General features: G+C 50.6%; 1 protein-coding gene across 10 annotated transcripts in view; it reads right to left on the bottom strand.

Annotated features, from left to right (window-relative positions):
• Positions 1–15,813, bottom strand: part of birc6 (baculoviral IAP repeat containing 6) — a 95,009-nt gene that overhangs the window by 54,204 nt on the left and 24,992 nt on the right. For 4 of the 10 annotated variants that reach the window (XM_056609703.1, XM_056609710.1, XM_056609706.1 and 1 more), the window contains exons 28-53: positions 15,454–15,662; positions 14,773–15,137; positions 14,302–14,521; positions 13,755–13,891; positions 13,221–13,358; positions 12,775–12,902; positions 12,344–12,475; positions 11,791–12,006; positions 11,184–11,367; positions 10,456–10,671; positions 9,401–9,534; positions 8,640–8,793; positions 8,215–8,331; positions 7,953–8,113; positions 7,490–7,616; positions 7,167–7,277; positions 6,610–6,868; positions 5,444–6,027; positions 5,014–5,189; positions 4,642–4,738; positions 4,281–4,475; positions 3,651–3,851; positions 2,409–2,688; positions 1,976–2,232; positions 1,444–1,552; positions 836–1,084 (exon numbers count right to left, since the gene is read on the bottom strand). In XM_056609703.1, coding sequence (XP_056465678.1) covers positions 836–1,084; positions 1,444–1,552; positions 1,976–2,232; positions 2,409–2,688; positions 3,651–3,851; positions 4,281–4,475; positions 4,642–4,738; positions 5,014–5,189; positions 5,444–6,027; positions 6,610–6,868; positions 7,167–7,277; positions 7,490–7,616; positions 7,953–8,113; positions 8,215–8,331; positions 8,640–8,793; positions 9,401–9,534; positions 10,456–10,671; positions 11,184–11,367; positions 11,791–12,006; positions 12,344–12,475; positions 12,775–12,902; positions 13,221–13,358; positions 13,755–13,891; positions 14,302–14,521; positions 14,773–15,137; positions 15,454–15,662 — 5,156 coding nt within the window. The remainder of the gene's footprint in view (positions 1–835; positions 1,085–1,443; positions 1,553–1,975; positions 2,233–2,408; positions 2,689–3,650; positions 3,852–4,280; positions 4,476–4,641; positions 4,739–5,013; positions 5,190–5,443; positions 6,028–6,609; positions 6,869–7,166; positions 7,278–7,489; positions 7,617–7,952; positions 8,114–8,214; positions 8,332–8,639; positions 8,794–9,400; positions 9,535–10,455; positions 10,672–11,183; positions 11,368–11,790; positions 12,007–12,343; positions 12,476–12,774; positions 12,903–13,220; positions 13,359–13,754; positions 13,892–14,301; positions 14,522–14,772; positions 15,138–15,453; positions 15,663–15,813) is intronic. The other 6 variants (XM_056609708.1, XM_056609711.1, XM_056609709.1 and 3 more) reach the window with 4 other exon arrangements.

Here is a 15,813-nt window from a genome sequence, read left to right as displayed (position 1 = left end):
AAATATCCATCATCATGCAAGACTGGAAAACTTCTGTGGTTGCGGTGCAGTTGGGTGTATTGATTGCAGTGAAAGGACAGAGAATATGGTTTTAAATGTATTGCAATATATTGCAGAGGTTTTAGATGGATCACGAGTAAAATTCATATAGCTTTTGAATCCTATTGTTTTTGTACCGTGGCTTTGTACCGTCTTGTGCTGTCCTGATAAAACGTTCATAAACAGTGGGGGTTAAACAGATCCAAATGAATTCTAACCTCAGTTTGCTCAAATTAAATGTTCTGTTTGTTTTTCCCTGTTAGCTCTAAACTATTAATGCCGACAGACGAGCCATGCAACATTTAGGCCTGCAGTCTGCATATCTAAAAGAAGAATGCAGGAACGCTTCCAGACCAAAACATCAACTAAATATTGGGTTTGAATGTTGAATGAGGCTGACCTCCAGGCTGCTGCGGTAGCCCGTTCCCAAGCCGTAAACACGTTTCATGGTTCTCTGATGTAGCGATAACAGCAGGTCTATAAAATGCTCAGTTTTCACCCACCGTCAGCCCTTACTTGACTGTGTCTGTTGGCCATAACTCCTGCAGCATCTCGCTGTCAATATATCAACTTATGACTTGTTTGGTGCAAGGCACATACATACATCAATCAAGACATATCAGAGACAGATGTCGATCGGGTGAAACGATGCGCAAACACAGACAAGTTGGGTTCACGTACATTTTCGGACTTGAAATGGGTCACGAGCCAAAAAAAAGGCAGTGACCCATGTCAAGTCCACAATTGGTCACTTCATCGTTTCCGATTAAAAAACCTCAAACAGGCGTTGACTCACTCGAAGAGCTCCCTGTCGAGCAGCAGCGGCAGGTCGTAGTCCACCGGCAGCTCGTAGCTGTGCCACAGAATGGCCGCCACACAGTGGAGGTGGGAGGGCGAGGGCATGAGCAGGCCGTACTCCCTGGAGGAGGAGGTGGAAGAGGAGGCGGAGCTCACGCCTGCGCCCCCGTACCCTCCCATTGGCCCGTTGCGCTTGTGGGCGGCGACTCGTGACGAGTCCTGAACCCACTGGAGCAGAGCCTGGATTCTGTTAAGGCAGTGAAGGGGAAATTGTTGATCAAACAAGCACACTTAAATAGAATGCACCACCTTTAATATACATGTTCTAACAGCACTTCAAAACAGGCAGGCAGAACGACAGAGGTGACTTTATCAAGAGGCGCGCCGTGGCGTTGTACGCTAGTCTGCGACCTCTGAGGCAAACGTCCCCGTCTCGCCGAGAGGGGACACAAAACAACTTTACACGGCCGTAAAGCCGCGACAAGGACAGGGGAAGGACATTGTTTACTGCCAGAGTGCCGGGAGGAGTCCCGTTGACAGGGAGATAACTTATTATGATCCTGAGTGATTAGGCCCCGTCTGGGCGGGGGAGAGGGACTGGTATACCTGTCTTTGGTGCCGGCGTCCTGTGTGGTGCCCAGCTGGTAGAGGATGTCGATGGTGGAGTCTGAGGAGAGGCCGTTGAGGCGTCCGAACAGCAAGGGACTGTTGAGGTCTGAAGGGAAGCACAGTGAAATACCGTTTGTAGTTTCACTGTTCGACTCCTTGAAGACACGCGTAGGCGTAGGTATGGAGTGATAATGAAGCAGATTGAAATCAAACTCAATCAAACTCTGAATTAAAAAATATGTAGTATTCCCAAACGGGCCAATTCCAAAGCAAATGATAAATCTATATCAACAAATTATACTATCCGTGGGAGGGGATAAAGAGGAGACTCCAGACAAAAGGGTCTGGGTTCGATCCCCTATGTCCGCCGTCCACAATACATAAAGCTATCCTTGAGCAAGACGCCCAACTTCCTACCTGCTCATGAATCACATTAAACTCCCAGCTATAATCATAAACAGAAAACGGGTCAAATAAAAGGTAAACGCCTTGATCATGACACCAGGGAGACGTCTCCCCCGCTACTCACTGGTGGGGTCGGTGCCCGACGCGGCGCAGTTCCTGAGCAGGATGTCGATGAGCTTGAGGCCGACGGGCGTGGACTGCAGGCCAATCTTCACCAGCACCGCCTCGATGTTGGGCGAGTGCATGCCGCAGTAGGGCGACATGAGCAGCGCCGCGCACGTCTGCAGCAGGTTGGCCGTGGGCGCCGCCGCGCTCGCCATGGTGGCCTCCAGGTCGCCCACGTGGGTCAAGCAGTGGTGGAGGAGGCGGAGCCAGCCGATACTAGAGGTGAAGGGGAGCGTTAAAGGGGTGCAACGTTTACCTCCACTATACAGGCTACCGGATGCTCTGTATCTCGTTCTTTATCACATAGCTTTGACCGTTAAGATAACTGATGTAACCAACTTTGTCTTTGAGGAAGAACAGAATTTACCCATATCCCAGAATGCGGCGCTCACCTTGTCTTGGAGACCTGGTCCTCAGAGGGCAGGAAGGGGTTGTTGACGGTGGCTGAGGAGGTGTTCCCAAAGGCGGTGAGGCCCAGCAGCTTGATCTGGGACAGGCCCAGGGTGCTGGCGTCCCGCGGGCGGTGCAGCCGCAGGCACACGGCCGACGCCACCTCGGCCTTCACCAGCTGGATCTTGATGTAGGTCAGCCCGCTGGTGATGACCGGCGTGGACAGAGGCAGCATGTTGACCCCGTCTGCACTGATCTCCACGGAGACCGAGGAGGGACACGCTGGGGGGGAGGGGAGAGCGGAGGGTTCATTTCATTTGTGGTTCACTAGAAGTCATCCGGGGTTCCCCATTAACCCCTTTGACCCTGGGCCAAAAGGATAAACTTTACAGAGACTCACTCAATGTTGTAGTTTTCAGTGTTGGAACATAAAACGACTTGCGTCTCAATACCACGGCACATGCTAATCAATTCACACATCTTTTTCTAACGTCTTTTCTTACATTTTAAGATCATTGTGGAGAATAGGGAGAGAACATGTAGGGACACATAGAAAGTCAACAGAACATGGTGAATATCACGTGGAGGTCATGGCGTTCCACAGTATCCCCCCTAGTGGCTGTCCATCGGGACAAGAAAAACGCGAGGGGTGCGAAGAGAAAGCAGACAAGCATGAAGCACCCACGCATCTCGCTGAATAATTAAAGCCCAGACTGCGGAACAACCAGGGGAATTAAACTTTAATGAAGAGCGACAAGACGCGGGGTAGCCCTGAAGCCGGCAAGAAGACCGCTTCCTGTTCCTGCACATCGTAAACATCCCCGTATCCTCGCCCTCTAGTAAAACACGCCACGGCTCCGGGGATCTTCTCTGAAGCTCACCCTGAAGAACCTTGCCCTCACACTGCATAGTGTTGTTGTGCTGGGGCATGACAGCATGCACTATTCATTTTAATATAGTCAACAAGAATATACATAATATAAATATTAAAGCCTTACACGGAAGGAGCTGTAGTGACAGCTAGCGGGCGGATGTGGCCTTCTTATAGTGATGAATAAATCATTTTAGCACCACTGCGGTGCTGTGGTGTGGCTGGATGTGTGTGCGTGCACTCACTGGCGAGGTGCGGCTGGATGTGTGTGCGTGTACTCACTGGCGAGGTGCGGCTGGATGTGTGTGCGTGTACTCACTGGCGAGGGAGGCGAGGTGTGGCTGGATGTGTGTGTGCGTGTGTGTTTACTCACTGGCGAGGGAGGCGAGGTGCGGCTGGATGTGCAGCTCCTTGAGGAGCACGGCGGCGGGGAGGTGGATGGTGAGGTCACACCAGGCCTCCTCCGGCAGGAAGATGTAGGACCAGGCGGCGGAGCGCGCCCGGCGGTGGGGCGGCGTGGACTGGAGCAGGACCTCCGCCGGCTGGGCCGTGGGGCTGCTGGACGTGATGCTGCCTGCAGGGGGACGGAGGCGTTGGGGAGGCTGGTTTAAATAAAGCTTGGGGCTGGGTTGGAGCGGTGTCATTGGTCTGGCGGTACTCGATAGGCAATGATAAGAGGTGAAATTATACAGCTGTGGGATTTGTCAAACACTCGTTTATTCGAATATAATGGATGTAAATGCATCTTCAATTGCACAATTTCATAACCCTGCTACACTGAGATGGGATGAGTTGTACACAATTCATGTTTGATTTATGGCAACGTCAACAATTAACCTGGGCTCTTAATAAACAGGTAAAACCCTTTCACATTTAATAACATAGCATTTAAATTAAGCAACATTAAGAATATCCCTAAAGCGTGCAACCAGTGGTGTATCAATTTATGAATTGTAAATGACACACACTGATTAAACATGTATATCAATGATGAATGGAATACCGAGGGGGGCAAAGTTGTGAAGGCCCTCAGCGTTGTCCGGCTCGGCCGTCATGACCCGGGCCTTCAGGCTGCCGTCTGCGGCCTTCCCGGGCCCCGAGTCCAGGAACTTCATGATGGTGGAGACCATGCTGCGCGCCGTGTTGACGATGGCCCGCGTGCTGGTCACCATGTTGTTACAGATCAGCTGGACGCCACCTGGGGACAGAGCAGAGGTCAGCCAGATACAAACACGCGTTGAGTCAACACCAGGTGTATGTTCTGTGCTGTTCTGGTCCGATGATGCTTTATATGTTTTGACAAACACCCACAATCTACAAACGGATTGAACCTCTGAAGCTGTGAGGCGTGGCAGAGTACCTACCCATGTCATGGAAGGCCTTCAGTGCTTCGCTGGTGTCCAACACTCTGAGGATGAACCAGAGGAGAGGCTCCGACAGCTGGCACGTCGACAGAGAACCCTGCGGCAGAAACACACAAACAGACAGATAAAGATAAATCATTCACTGCATCACAAGATGGTTTTGGCCTTTATTATTAATATTATCAACGCTTTGTGTATGTCTTCTACCACACGATTTAAGAAAAGCATTAAGACTACAATTTGGGAAAAGGTCAAGTATCAGCCAATATAAGGTAGACCAGCGCCGAACACATCTTTCAATGTTTACTTCCTTTCAAGTAGCAGTAAACCCTGGTAGACGACATAGACATGTGAAGCTTGCTCCCAGCTCACCTGTCTACCCATGTATCCACAGGCCATGTAGGTGAGTATGGGCTGCAGCATGACCTGCACAGAGGTGGCCCTCTTGCTGAGGGTGGTGAGGATGGTGAAGAGGCCATCGCCCACCGAGATGGCGTCAAGCCCCCCGTGGAAGTTCTCGTGCTTGGTGAGGTGCAGGCCGCTGGCTCCTAGAGAGAAGAGCCGGGGGAAGGTTGGTCAGTGGATGGGCGTCGTTCAACAGATAATTCTACAATTGTTTAAATGGGTAGTTTAGGGGATGTGGAAATTAATCTCGAGCCATTAGCCCCCATCATGTGTATATATATTATCTAGGGCATTAGGTTGATGCTATTTATCCAAAGGGTCTTGCAATATCATGAGGGAATTGCTAGCATAGCATTGCTAGCATAGCGCTCCAGGTGGAGGGAGAGGGCGTGTTTACCTATGATCATGGCCATGGCGCTGCTGTTACACTGGCCCAGCGCCGAGAGGATCTGGCTCATGATCTGCTGGTTGGCCAGGACCAGGTCTGCCATGCCGGCGGCCGGGCCCTGGCTGGAGGCCGCGCCCCCGGCGGCTCCGCTGCTCTCCATGCTGCCGCACACCTTCTCCTCGTCCGACACGCTGCTGTCGGCGGCGGCGGCAGCGCCGCCCGCCCCCAGCGCGCGCCCGCTGAACTCCCGGTCGCCCGACAGCGGCAGCTGCACCAGCACGTTGACCAGCTTCAGCAGGTCGAACATCAGCTGGTCGCGGGTGGTCTCGCCGCACACCGCCTTGGCGTCGCCCGGGCGGATGATGTTGGCGAAGAGGCCGCCAAAGCAGGCACGCGCGCCCGAGGACGAGTCCGAGCCGCTGCGCGACACCACCTTGTCGGAGCAGGTGATGTAGTGGTGCACCAGGAAGGTGGAGGACTCTATGACGGAGGAGATGGTGCTGACCGACACCACCTCGAAGTTCTGCTCCAGGGTGAACTCCAGCAGCTTCACCTGGGCATCGAGCGGGCCCTGGCCGGACTGGAAGGGGCCCCTGGGGGGGGGGGGGGGGGGGGGGAACGCAGCAAAGGTTTTAAAATACTTTATTATCAATAAATAATTAATGAAAATGAATTAGATTTATACATTTAATTTAAGACATTTGATACGAGAAATACTCAAAAACATCTTAGAAAAACAATTTGGTAATAAGTCATTAATAATGATTAGAAGTAATTCTGCTAATGCATGCTCGTTATATTCCCTGAGGAAGTTTATAGATAAAGTGCCTTTATGCGTTGTGCTAATCGGTGCTCAAATAGATTTTAAGGGCTTTTTATGTATAACGTTAAGTGCATGACTTTTTGGATAGTCTACTTTTTGTGTTGAGAAGACATGTAAAAATAAAATGAAGTCATTAAACCATTTGCTCAGTCGGAAAAGATCTAAATGTAACCGTTAACACCCTTCACATACGCATTAACACTCCAGAACTAGCACCTGACTAACCTCAGGTGGACGTTTCGCCCCCAGTGAGAGGATCCACAAACAGATTCCCTTCTGCGTTTCCAATGCAGTCAAACCCTGCATTACAACCACCCAGTGCACCCCCACACTATAAGGCCCGCCTCCATACCTCTCGGTGGACAGGATGTGCATGAGCCGGAGCAGGAAGTCGCTGAACATCTGGGGGCAGGTGGGGGACAGGTGCACCTGCAGGCGGCTGAGGAACTCCTGCATGGCCTGCGTGGCGGTGGGGCCCACCTGGGCGCTGTGCTGCCCGGTGCCGTGGGGGCTGCTGCCTGAGAAGAAGCGCACCAGCACGTGCACCAGCGTGGGGTCCGACACCATCTGCTGGGCTGTGCCCTCTGGCCCGCCCATAGCAGGAGCAGGAGCTAGAGACACACACACACACGGTTTGGATCTGATTGGGTTTGTGTATACACACATACACACGTCTCTTAATCATTGACTAGGTTTCATTGTATTTAAGATGCTCCCATTAATATAAAATGATTTTATATTATGTCATATTATGCTAATATGTTTATTATTATTCAGGAGACTAATTAGAACCAGAATGACTTTATTCTCTTCATCTCTATATAGTGTAAATGGACACACACACACACACACTCTCTCTCTCTCTCTCTGAGGGCTGGTGTATGTGAGGGGATATAAAGTAGAACTGACTGCAGGCCGGCATGTTGGTCATCAGGGTGAGGGAGTGGAGCACCAGGCACCAGGTCCTCAGGGAGGTGTTGGGGTACCAGGCCAGCACCGTCAGGAAGCTGCTGATAGAGGCTGCACACACACACACACACACACACACACACACACACACACGGTCACACACACACGGTCACACATTATAGGCGTCGTTATCCAAAAACATGGTCTTGTTTGCATGAAGACAAGATGAGTTTCATTATGATAGGGTGAGGAAAAAACGGGTTTCGTAACTGGGCTTGTGTTTACACGTCATTTAGGAAACCTGTTTACAACGGGGTTCTGACCTTGGTTGAGGGGAATGGTGGGCACTCTGCTGGCGTTGAACATGAAGATGTCTGAGCCGCTCTCCTCGCTGCCGCTAGAGCACGAATTCAGACTCAGGGTCAGCCACAGCTGCAGCAGAGACTCCAACTGCAGGACACACGCACACACTTTAGAGTAGGTACACATCCTGGTGAAAGTAGGCTTCCCAGTGTTGTGTTAAGGCTCAGCGAATGAACAAAGGATTGACGTGTGCCATCTCAATATCTGCTTGATCTCAAAGACGCCCGACTTGACTGCATGGACAAACCATAAATCACAAACTACTAATCTCTACATCAAGACATTTTGATATTGGCTTTGGATTTAACTTGGCAGTCAAGGATACCCTTGATCCTCTTCAGTAGGCTGTGTACTGTGCGGATATCCCTGCATGTTTAAGGTGAACAGGCTAGAATGACCGTGTGTCCCTGGTGTTCTTCAGACCTGCACGTGGTGGACCTGCAGCATTGAGAAAAGCTTGTTGAAGCAGGCACTCAGCATTGGGATGGAGGAGGCCTGGATCAGAGGGCCCCCGGCCGGAGGAGAAGACCCTCCGTGGAGGCCTCTCAGCAGGGAGTCGTCGGTCCCGTTGGGGGCCTGAGACACTGGGGACAGCGCGCACACACGCACACACACACACACAGAAAGTTAGGATGGTACTTTAAAAAACCAAGTCAGCGTATGATAAACTTTAGTCGGCCCTGACCTGTGGGTGAGGTGGAGGTGAGGGCCTGCAGGATGGAGTCAGCCTGCAGCGTGGCCATCATCTTCAACATCAGCTCCGCCTGCTGCTCCAAGCCAACCTCCAGACGGGCGTCAAGAGCTGGGAGGGAGACATTTCAGAAGTTCATTTATATGGTTTGCAGGAACCAGTCATAAAGGGACAATTGGCAATGCAACAGGCTCAGTCAGCCTCAAGCCAATCAATTAAATAGCCCATCTTTTTTATTGTGGTCTATAAGAACCCATTAAATACTTTATTTTTTATTTCACCACTTGCAATTAAGAATTACAATGTATTATTATACACTTGACAATATATCTAAATGAATAGGCAATATTCCGAGAAAAGATTCTAGTTCTGTACATCTGAAATGTTTAGGGTTTGGTATTAATCCAAAGGGCGCCTACCTTGGGAGACGGACACGGAGATGCTCTGTGAGCCGGGCTTCTCCACGGCAACGGGAGGTTTGGACACCGGGATGCCCACCCCCCCTATGTAGGGGTTGTACCCGTAAGTGCCATAGTCAGCACCCCAGTAGTCATACCAGGTGCTGCTGATAGGCTGCAGGGGGACGGGGGAAAGACAAGAAGAACAAGGAGGAGAAACACGGTCATTGCTGTTCTCTGCAACTTGAACGTGGGTACATGAGATGGTCGTGCAGTAACATTCACATGCAACAACTTGGCTGAAAGGGAGAGTTGAAGGAATAAAAATGGCTGTTTTTCCATTATCCAGTTCAAAGGTTGTTCTGATCGCATCAGTGCATCCATGATACCCGCTGAGGTACCATAAGTTGTTCTGATTGCATCAGAGTTTCAATGTTACCCTCTGAGGTACAATAACTTGTTCCGATTGCCTCATTGCCTCGCTGATACCCTATAAGGGGCAATAAGTTGTTCTGATTGCATCAGTGATGCGATGATACCCTCCGAGGTATGATTGCTATGGGGGCATATTTTATTCATAAATAGCATGGCTACACAATTGATTTAGCACTTTTCATGTCCAACTCTTATTGAGGAACACTTCACATTAAAAACACCTATACATCGATACTCAACTAGAGAACATCAATACTGCGTTCAAGACAAAACAAATGGAAAGTAACGATAGAAAGTGCAGAGCAAGTAAATGAGACGTACGGGGGGTTTGGAGGCGTGCCACTTACCTTAAAAACTTTTGCGGCGAGTGGATCCTTTTCCAAATCAATATCTAAAGGATCAATATCAACATCCATCAGGTCTTGTAGCAAGTCAAAGTCTATGTCTTTATCTTTTTCCAATGAGGACAGAGGTGGAGCACCTTTTGGATAATGAAAACAGCTTTAATATTGCCGAGCAAGCACACTAGAGACAAAGAAACCAGCAAGATATAACTCACAGTGGCCTTTTCTTAGGGACGTTACTGGGCAATGTTAAGGCCAATCAAAATCATTGGCTTATTCACCTATAGTGGCCATCTTGGATCTAAACGCTAGCTGGGGGGAGAACAGCTAGCGTTTAGAACCAAGATGTTCGCTACAGATGAATTAGACCCATGGGACACAGGAGGGGGAGGCCACAAGATGGTTAGTTCTGTTAGACTGAGGAAAAACAAATCTCTCTGAAATTATAGGGTCGGAGTATCTGGCTCTGAAAAGGTCCAAACATATACATTTTATGTCATATTTAGCTGTGTAACTGTATAGCAATATGCACGATGACAAACATTACGCAAAAATAAACATTCAACACTTAGTCGACAATATTTGCACTCCCCCTCCAAAAGCATTTAAGATAACAGTTCTATCCTCTAAAATCATCACTGGTCGACCTAAAGTGTTAAGGTACAAGAGCAGAGAGAAATTCAATTCAGCTATAAAGGAAGAACTGAACAGTTCAAACAAGATTACTTCAACATCGACCACTGGTCGGAGTACAGGAGATACATCTGTAAGGTGCTTCAGTTTCTGTATGTGGTTGTGTTCATTACCTGGGTCTGCATCCGTTGTGTGTGTGTGTGTGTGTGTGTGTGTGTGTGTGTGTGTGTGTGTGTGTGTGTGTGTGTGTGTGTGTGTGTGTGTGTGTGTGTGTGTGTGTGTGTGTGTGTGTGTGTGTGTGTGTGTGTAAGAGTCAGTGTGTATCCATTACCTGTGTCTGAGCGTGTGTGTGTCCGTGTCCATGTGCATCCCTGTGTGTATTTGTCCGCGTGTGTGTGTGTGCACGGCCGGGCCTACCAACGCACTTTGGAAAAGGGAGGAGGAGGAGTTCCCGGCTGTACCTGCGATGATATCAGGGACCAGGGAGTCGTCCATGCCCTCTCCCAGGGAGAGGGGTGCGGCCGGGGGCAAAGAGTCCTCCAGGTCCCCCGACCCGGAGGACGAGACCCCCGACGCCGCAGCCTCCTCGCCCGAGTTCACCTCGTCCATCACGTCCAGAGAGCCCGGGGACAGGAGCTCTCCTGCGGAGACAAAGATACAGAGTTAGGCCCGTTGTGTATTCTTCTTTTGTTGACTTACCAAACCAGGGAAGGACCTGATTAAGTTTAAACATCTTTTTCAAGAATTTAAGACCTAGTGTCCATAGCCTCTTGAAACATTAAAATGTCAAGGAGGCACAAATGGGTTGTTTTTATTCAGGTTGAGATCTTAATTTTGTTGTATTTATAAAGAAAATTACAGTAAAACACAACAGTTACGTTGAGTATGCTGCCATCTTAAGGCCAACATGCTAACTGCTGTACACTACAGACAAAAATATTGTTCCATCCTGCAAATGATCAACTTCATAATAATTCCCCCCTACATGCTCTCTAATAACCTGCACCTAAATGTACTTCAAGTCTCTCTAGATAAAAGCCTCAACTGTCATTACAAGAGCCCCATACCGTGGTTGTACAGTACACGGAAGAATGACTTTGAGAAGCAGCCTCCAGAAATAACTGGCTCTAGCTGACGTAGCTCATCCACCCACCTGCCAGGATGTCCTGCAGCATGCAGGTGAGGGAGTACTGGGCCCAGGCCCCGCCCCACGAGATGTCTCCCCTGTTGAAGTCGGTGCCGACCAGGAGCAGCAGTAGGCGCTCCAGCTGCTGCTCGGTCACCACCTCACACAGGCGGATGGTGGGCCGCGTGGCGTTGGCTATCCGGGCCAGCACCTGCAGGACAGGGGGGGAAAGAGACGGGAGAGTCGGGTCAGGTTGATGGAGGTGCAGCCATTAGTTAGCTCCGGGGTTAGCGACAAGATGGGCTACACTGTTCACCTCACTGAATGCAGAATCAGGAGAGTGGAAGTATATTGTTTGAAATAGTTTTTGGGTAAGACTTTTTATTGGGCTGGAGATGCCCAGAGGACAGATATTTCAGAAGTATGCAAGTTATTTGATTAAATTCTTAACAGCCTGTCAATTTTGTATCCAAATCTTTCAGCTGCAACGGCAAAGCTAAGATGTATTGGGTGGAAACATCCGACAGTATAGAGCCCTATTACTTATTATTGATCTATTACCAATACATCACTGTAAACACATGACAGCATTATCCATTAGTCCAACGCCTTTACTTGACACTGGAATTTCTACCTTGCAGACGAAGAGCAGCAGGTCTGCGTGGCAGGTGAAGTCCATGGAGAGCAGGAAGAGGGCCAGCTTCTGCACCACGCAGATGCAGCGCTCGTGGGCCAGGGTGAAGGGCAGGGGCTCCACCTCCGGGGCCTCCTTAGCCGCCGCCGCCTCCGTGTCCAGAGAGGACCGGGGCCACTCCGCCGTGCGCCGGAGACGGATCAGGTCCTTAAAGTGCTGTTGGGAGAGAGAGAGAGAGGGGGGTCAGAGATTCCCATCTGTTTTGTACCGGATGCTGATACGTAACTCAGAGCACGATGGGTCACAGTGTACCCCCTACGATGGCTCGCCGATCGCCGCACTTTTATGACCGAGGAGACCACAGGTTGAATGACGCTGACCTATGGGAGTCCTTTTTTCAGAGTGTTTGTCCTTATTGTTGTTCAAATCGCTGTTCCGGCCTTTGTAGAGCACTTTCAACGACATTGTGTTTGGAGGGTGCTGTATAAATAAACTTGCCTAATTCGGAGCACGGCCGTACGGACATTGTGTGTGCGGTGACGCAGCGGCTCACCTTGGATGTGGCTTGCTTGAGCTTGGCCTGCTCCACCAGCAGCTTGTAGGAGGAGCCCTTGTTGCTCTGCACCTTCTCCTTCTCAATCTGCTCCACCAGGGCTTTCTGTTTGGCTTTCAATAGGTTTAGCTGCTACAATGAAAAGGTCAGGATAAATACATGCAAGAGACGCGCCGCACCTCGCTTTGCTAAACCCAAAAGTAAATATAAAAGACAAAACTGGGTTGTCATTGCATTTACTCTGTAGGGACAGCCCATGTGGGATTCTCCATCCAAACACATGACATAGATAAGTATAGATAAGTCTACCAGATGGTATAGTCCACTGGGCAGGTTTTTCCATCAGGGTGGACACTCGCGACGCCACAACATGCCACCTGATGGCAGAAGAGGGGCTCTTTACAGGGCTTGGGAGTGGACTGAGACATCACCTGCTTGTGGTGCACCAGCTGCTTGCGGATCTTGCGGGAGTAGAGGCGGTCGAGGCTGCTGTTGCCTTTGGAGGACCGGCCGGAGTTCTGGGACTGGAGGCTGTTGTTGATGAAGCTCCACTGGTTGCCTGGATTCAACCAGGGACAGGAAACGCAGAGCCACGGTCAGAATCAGCCATTGGTATTATACATGGGGATGGTTCAACACAAGGCGCAGGTGCCTTGTGTTCTTAGTATGATCAATAATCTAGTCTTATTGGCTTTTCACTGACCCTGTGCAAATCATATCTGTCTAGGTGTATTTACAGAAAGACCCAAATATATTTTGAAATGGAGCTTTGAAAATGGTCACCCCTTTTGAACACAGACCACATAACGCAAACGGCCCAAATGGTTTGGTAGAGGTGAATGAGGCCCAGTGTCTGTGTTGCGATCAGTCCATGTACCCGTGTACGAGCGCTCCCTATCCTTGCCGTTGAGGTGCTTCTTGGAGCCCGCCGCCTCGTCCTCCACACTGGCGACGTAGTCCAGCAGCCTGGACACCAGCATCACCACCCAGCTGATCATAGGCACGTCCAGCACGCCTATACACACACACACACACGCACACACACCTGGAGGGTTAGGACCAGGACTGATACCAACAGGGACAACAGGAGGGAGCGAGAGAGCCAGGATAACATTGGTCCAATAGGAAGGCTGTATTTGGGTCAGCAGGCTTCGGCATTTTGGATGGGGGTCTTCCTACAGGCATTAGGGATCAAACCCTAAACCTTTCGTCTGGGAGTTGAACAGTGTAGCCGTTGTTTCTCAACGTTTGAGTACCAGTGCCGTGACCACGAGACCACCCTTCCCCACATCCTCTTTTCTTTCATGGGGTATAAAGGATGGATGGATTGAGTTCGTATCCCCAAGTTGAGGGGAAAGGCCTGGTTTCATTTTGCCCAGAGGTGATGCGTGTCCCAGGTAGCAGCGCTCACCCTCGGTGCGTCTCTGGGCGGCGGCCAGGGGCTGCTGCAGGGGGGATAGCAGGGAGTCCAGCAGGTTGAGGAGACCCTCCAACACCCCGCTGTTACTCAGGGAGCGCTGGCCGATACAAGACAGTAGCATGAACACCCTGGAGGAGGCGGAGAGACACACCATGGATCAGGGATTGGTTCCAAGTAAAAAGGTACAAAGAAAACGATTGAAAAAAAAAATATATATATGCAATTTCCTTTTTGACATAAAATAATCTTGGCAAAGGCACCGAGACATAGAAACCTAATTCAAACTTTATGCATTTTTAAAAAGAAAAAACTTAAATGTTATCTCAAAGCAAAGTAAAAGCAATCAATATTTAAAGTATACAAAAAAGCAGGCTGTGTGTTATAGGTGCTCCCAGACGTCCCTACACTTCTGGAACTAAAACACAACTTCACTCACACTGCCCTCACGCCAGCCTCCCCTCCCTCCCTCTTTCACACAACACCCACCGCCCCTTCCTCCTCACACCCTCTCCCTCGCTCACACCCCTCCCGCCCTCACCTGTCCTGGGGGAAGACGAGCAGCTGCTCAGAGTTGTAGAGCTCCTGCAGCACATTGGAGAGGAACTGGCCCCACCAGCGCTCGCCGCCACACAGCTGCACTAGCAGCAGGCCGGCGTGGAGGCGGATCTTGGGCGTGCCGCTGATACACAGGTGCTTGAACAGATCCTCGCACGCCCTGTCGTGGAAGGTGCTCTGCAGCACCGCAGGCACTGCGTGGCCTGGGGGTGGGGAGAGAGGGGGTGGAAGGAGGGAGGGCAGGAGGTAGAGGAGAAAGGAGGAGGGCGTGTGTAGAGAGGGGGAGAGATGGATGGCAGGTTAGTTGGAGGGAGTACCAGTATTACAAGGTTAATCCACCATGGAAAACTGTATACACACACACACAAAAAAGTACAGACATTTGTTGGAAAAAAAACCCATCTATTTAGAATAAAGTTCCTGTTGAATTGTCCCTTTGAACCCGTCTGCTCACCGTTGTTGGAGTGCAGCAGGCTGAGCAGCGTGTCCAGCAGGTACCGTATGACGGTCCTGAGCTGCTCCGTGGAGGAGCCCTGGACCAGCTCGTGGGCGTCGTGGTGGCCGTGGCCGCCGCCGGCCCCGGGCGGGACCCTGCGGCCGGCGCCCAGCGACACACGCAGCCTCTGCACGGCGTGGTGCGCCAGGTTGAGCTGCAGCTGCAGCTGGACGCAGTCCTGGTAGGCCAGGAAGACCCGCTGGTCCTCCTCCACCGCCTTGTCGGGCTTGCGCAGGAAGTACTGCGCGTTGTTGGCGCTGTTGAGCGGCGGCAGGTCGATGTTCTGCAGCAGCGTCTCCAGCCGGTGGCACGCCAGGTTGTACCTGCACAGGGGAAGGGGCGCGGCTTGAGGCGGTGAACAGAAGGTACGCTAAACATAATAAGCGTTGGGATAAGGGTTGCGCGGCGTTCATCCCAGAGGGGGATGTTCAAATTCAAACAGGGTTCTCTTTCCTGACATTGGTTTTGTCGTCGCGCTGGGAGATTTATACTTTTATACATAAATACACATAATATATAAGTAGTACATTAGTACATCAAATATTGGACGATCATAAACTGTACATTTGCTCTATTTTGTTTTGTAAATGCACCCTTAGAACAATAAACAATAAATTGGGGTAGTAAGAGGCCCCCCACCTGCACTGGATGTCCTCCTGCAGGGCCACCATCATGGCCAGGTGCTGGTCCACGTCAGGCTGGCCCGCCGCCTCGCTCTCCCCCCTCAGGGGGTCGTGGAGCAGCTTCAGCTCCGTCTCCCAGGGCAGGATGTAGGTGTGGCCGTAGTAGAAGCCCAATGGGATCTTGGCGCGGGCGTTGGTGCTCCCGTATCGGCCAATCACAGTGATCTGGGGCAGGGGGCGAAGAGAAGGTGAGGGTTCACATTGGCAGAGTTTCTTGAATAGGGAGTAAATTGTTAGGTTTATTTCTTCGAGATAAAAATAATGAACAGAATAAGAAAATATATTTTGAAATGACTCCATATTGAATTGAAAGATA

This window comes from Gadus chalcogrammus, chromosome 15, assembly GCF_026213295.1.
Source record: "Gadus chalcogrammus isolate NIFS_2021 chromosome 15, NIFS_Gcha_1.0, whole genome shotgun sequence".
In the NCBI taxonomy this organism is placed as follows: Eukaryota; Metazoa; Chordata; class Actinopteri; order Gadiformes; family Gadidae; genus Gadus; species Gadus chalcogrammus.
The sequence above is the reverse complement of the archived record's forward strand: the minus strand, read 5'-3'. Positions and strand labels throughout refer to the sequence as shown.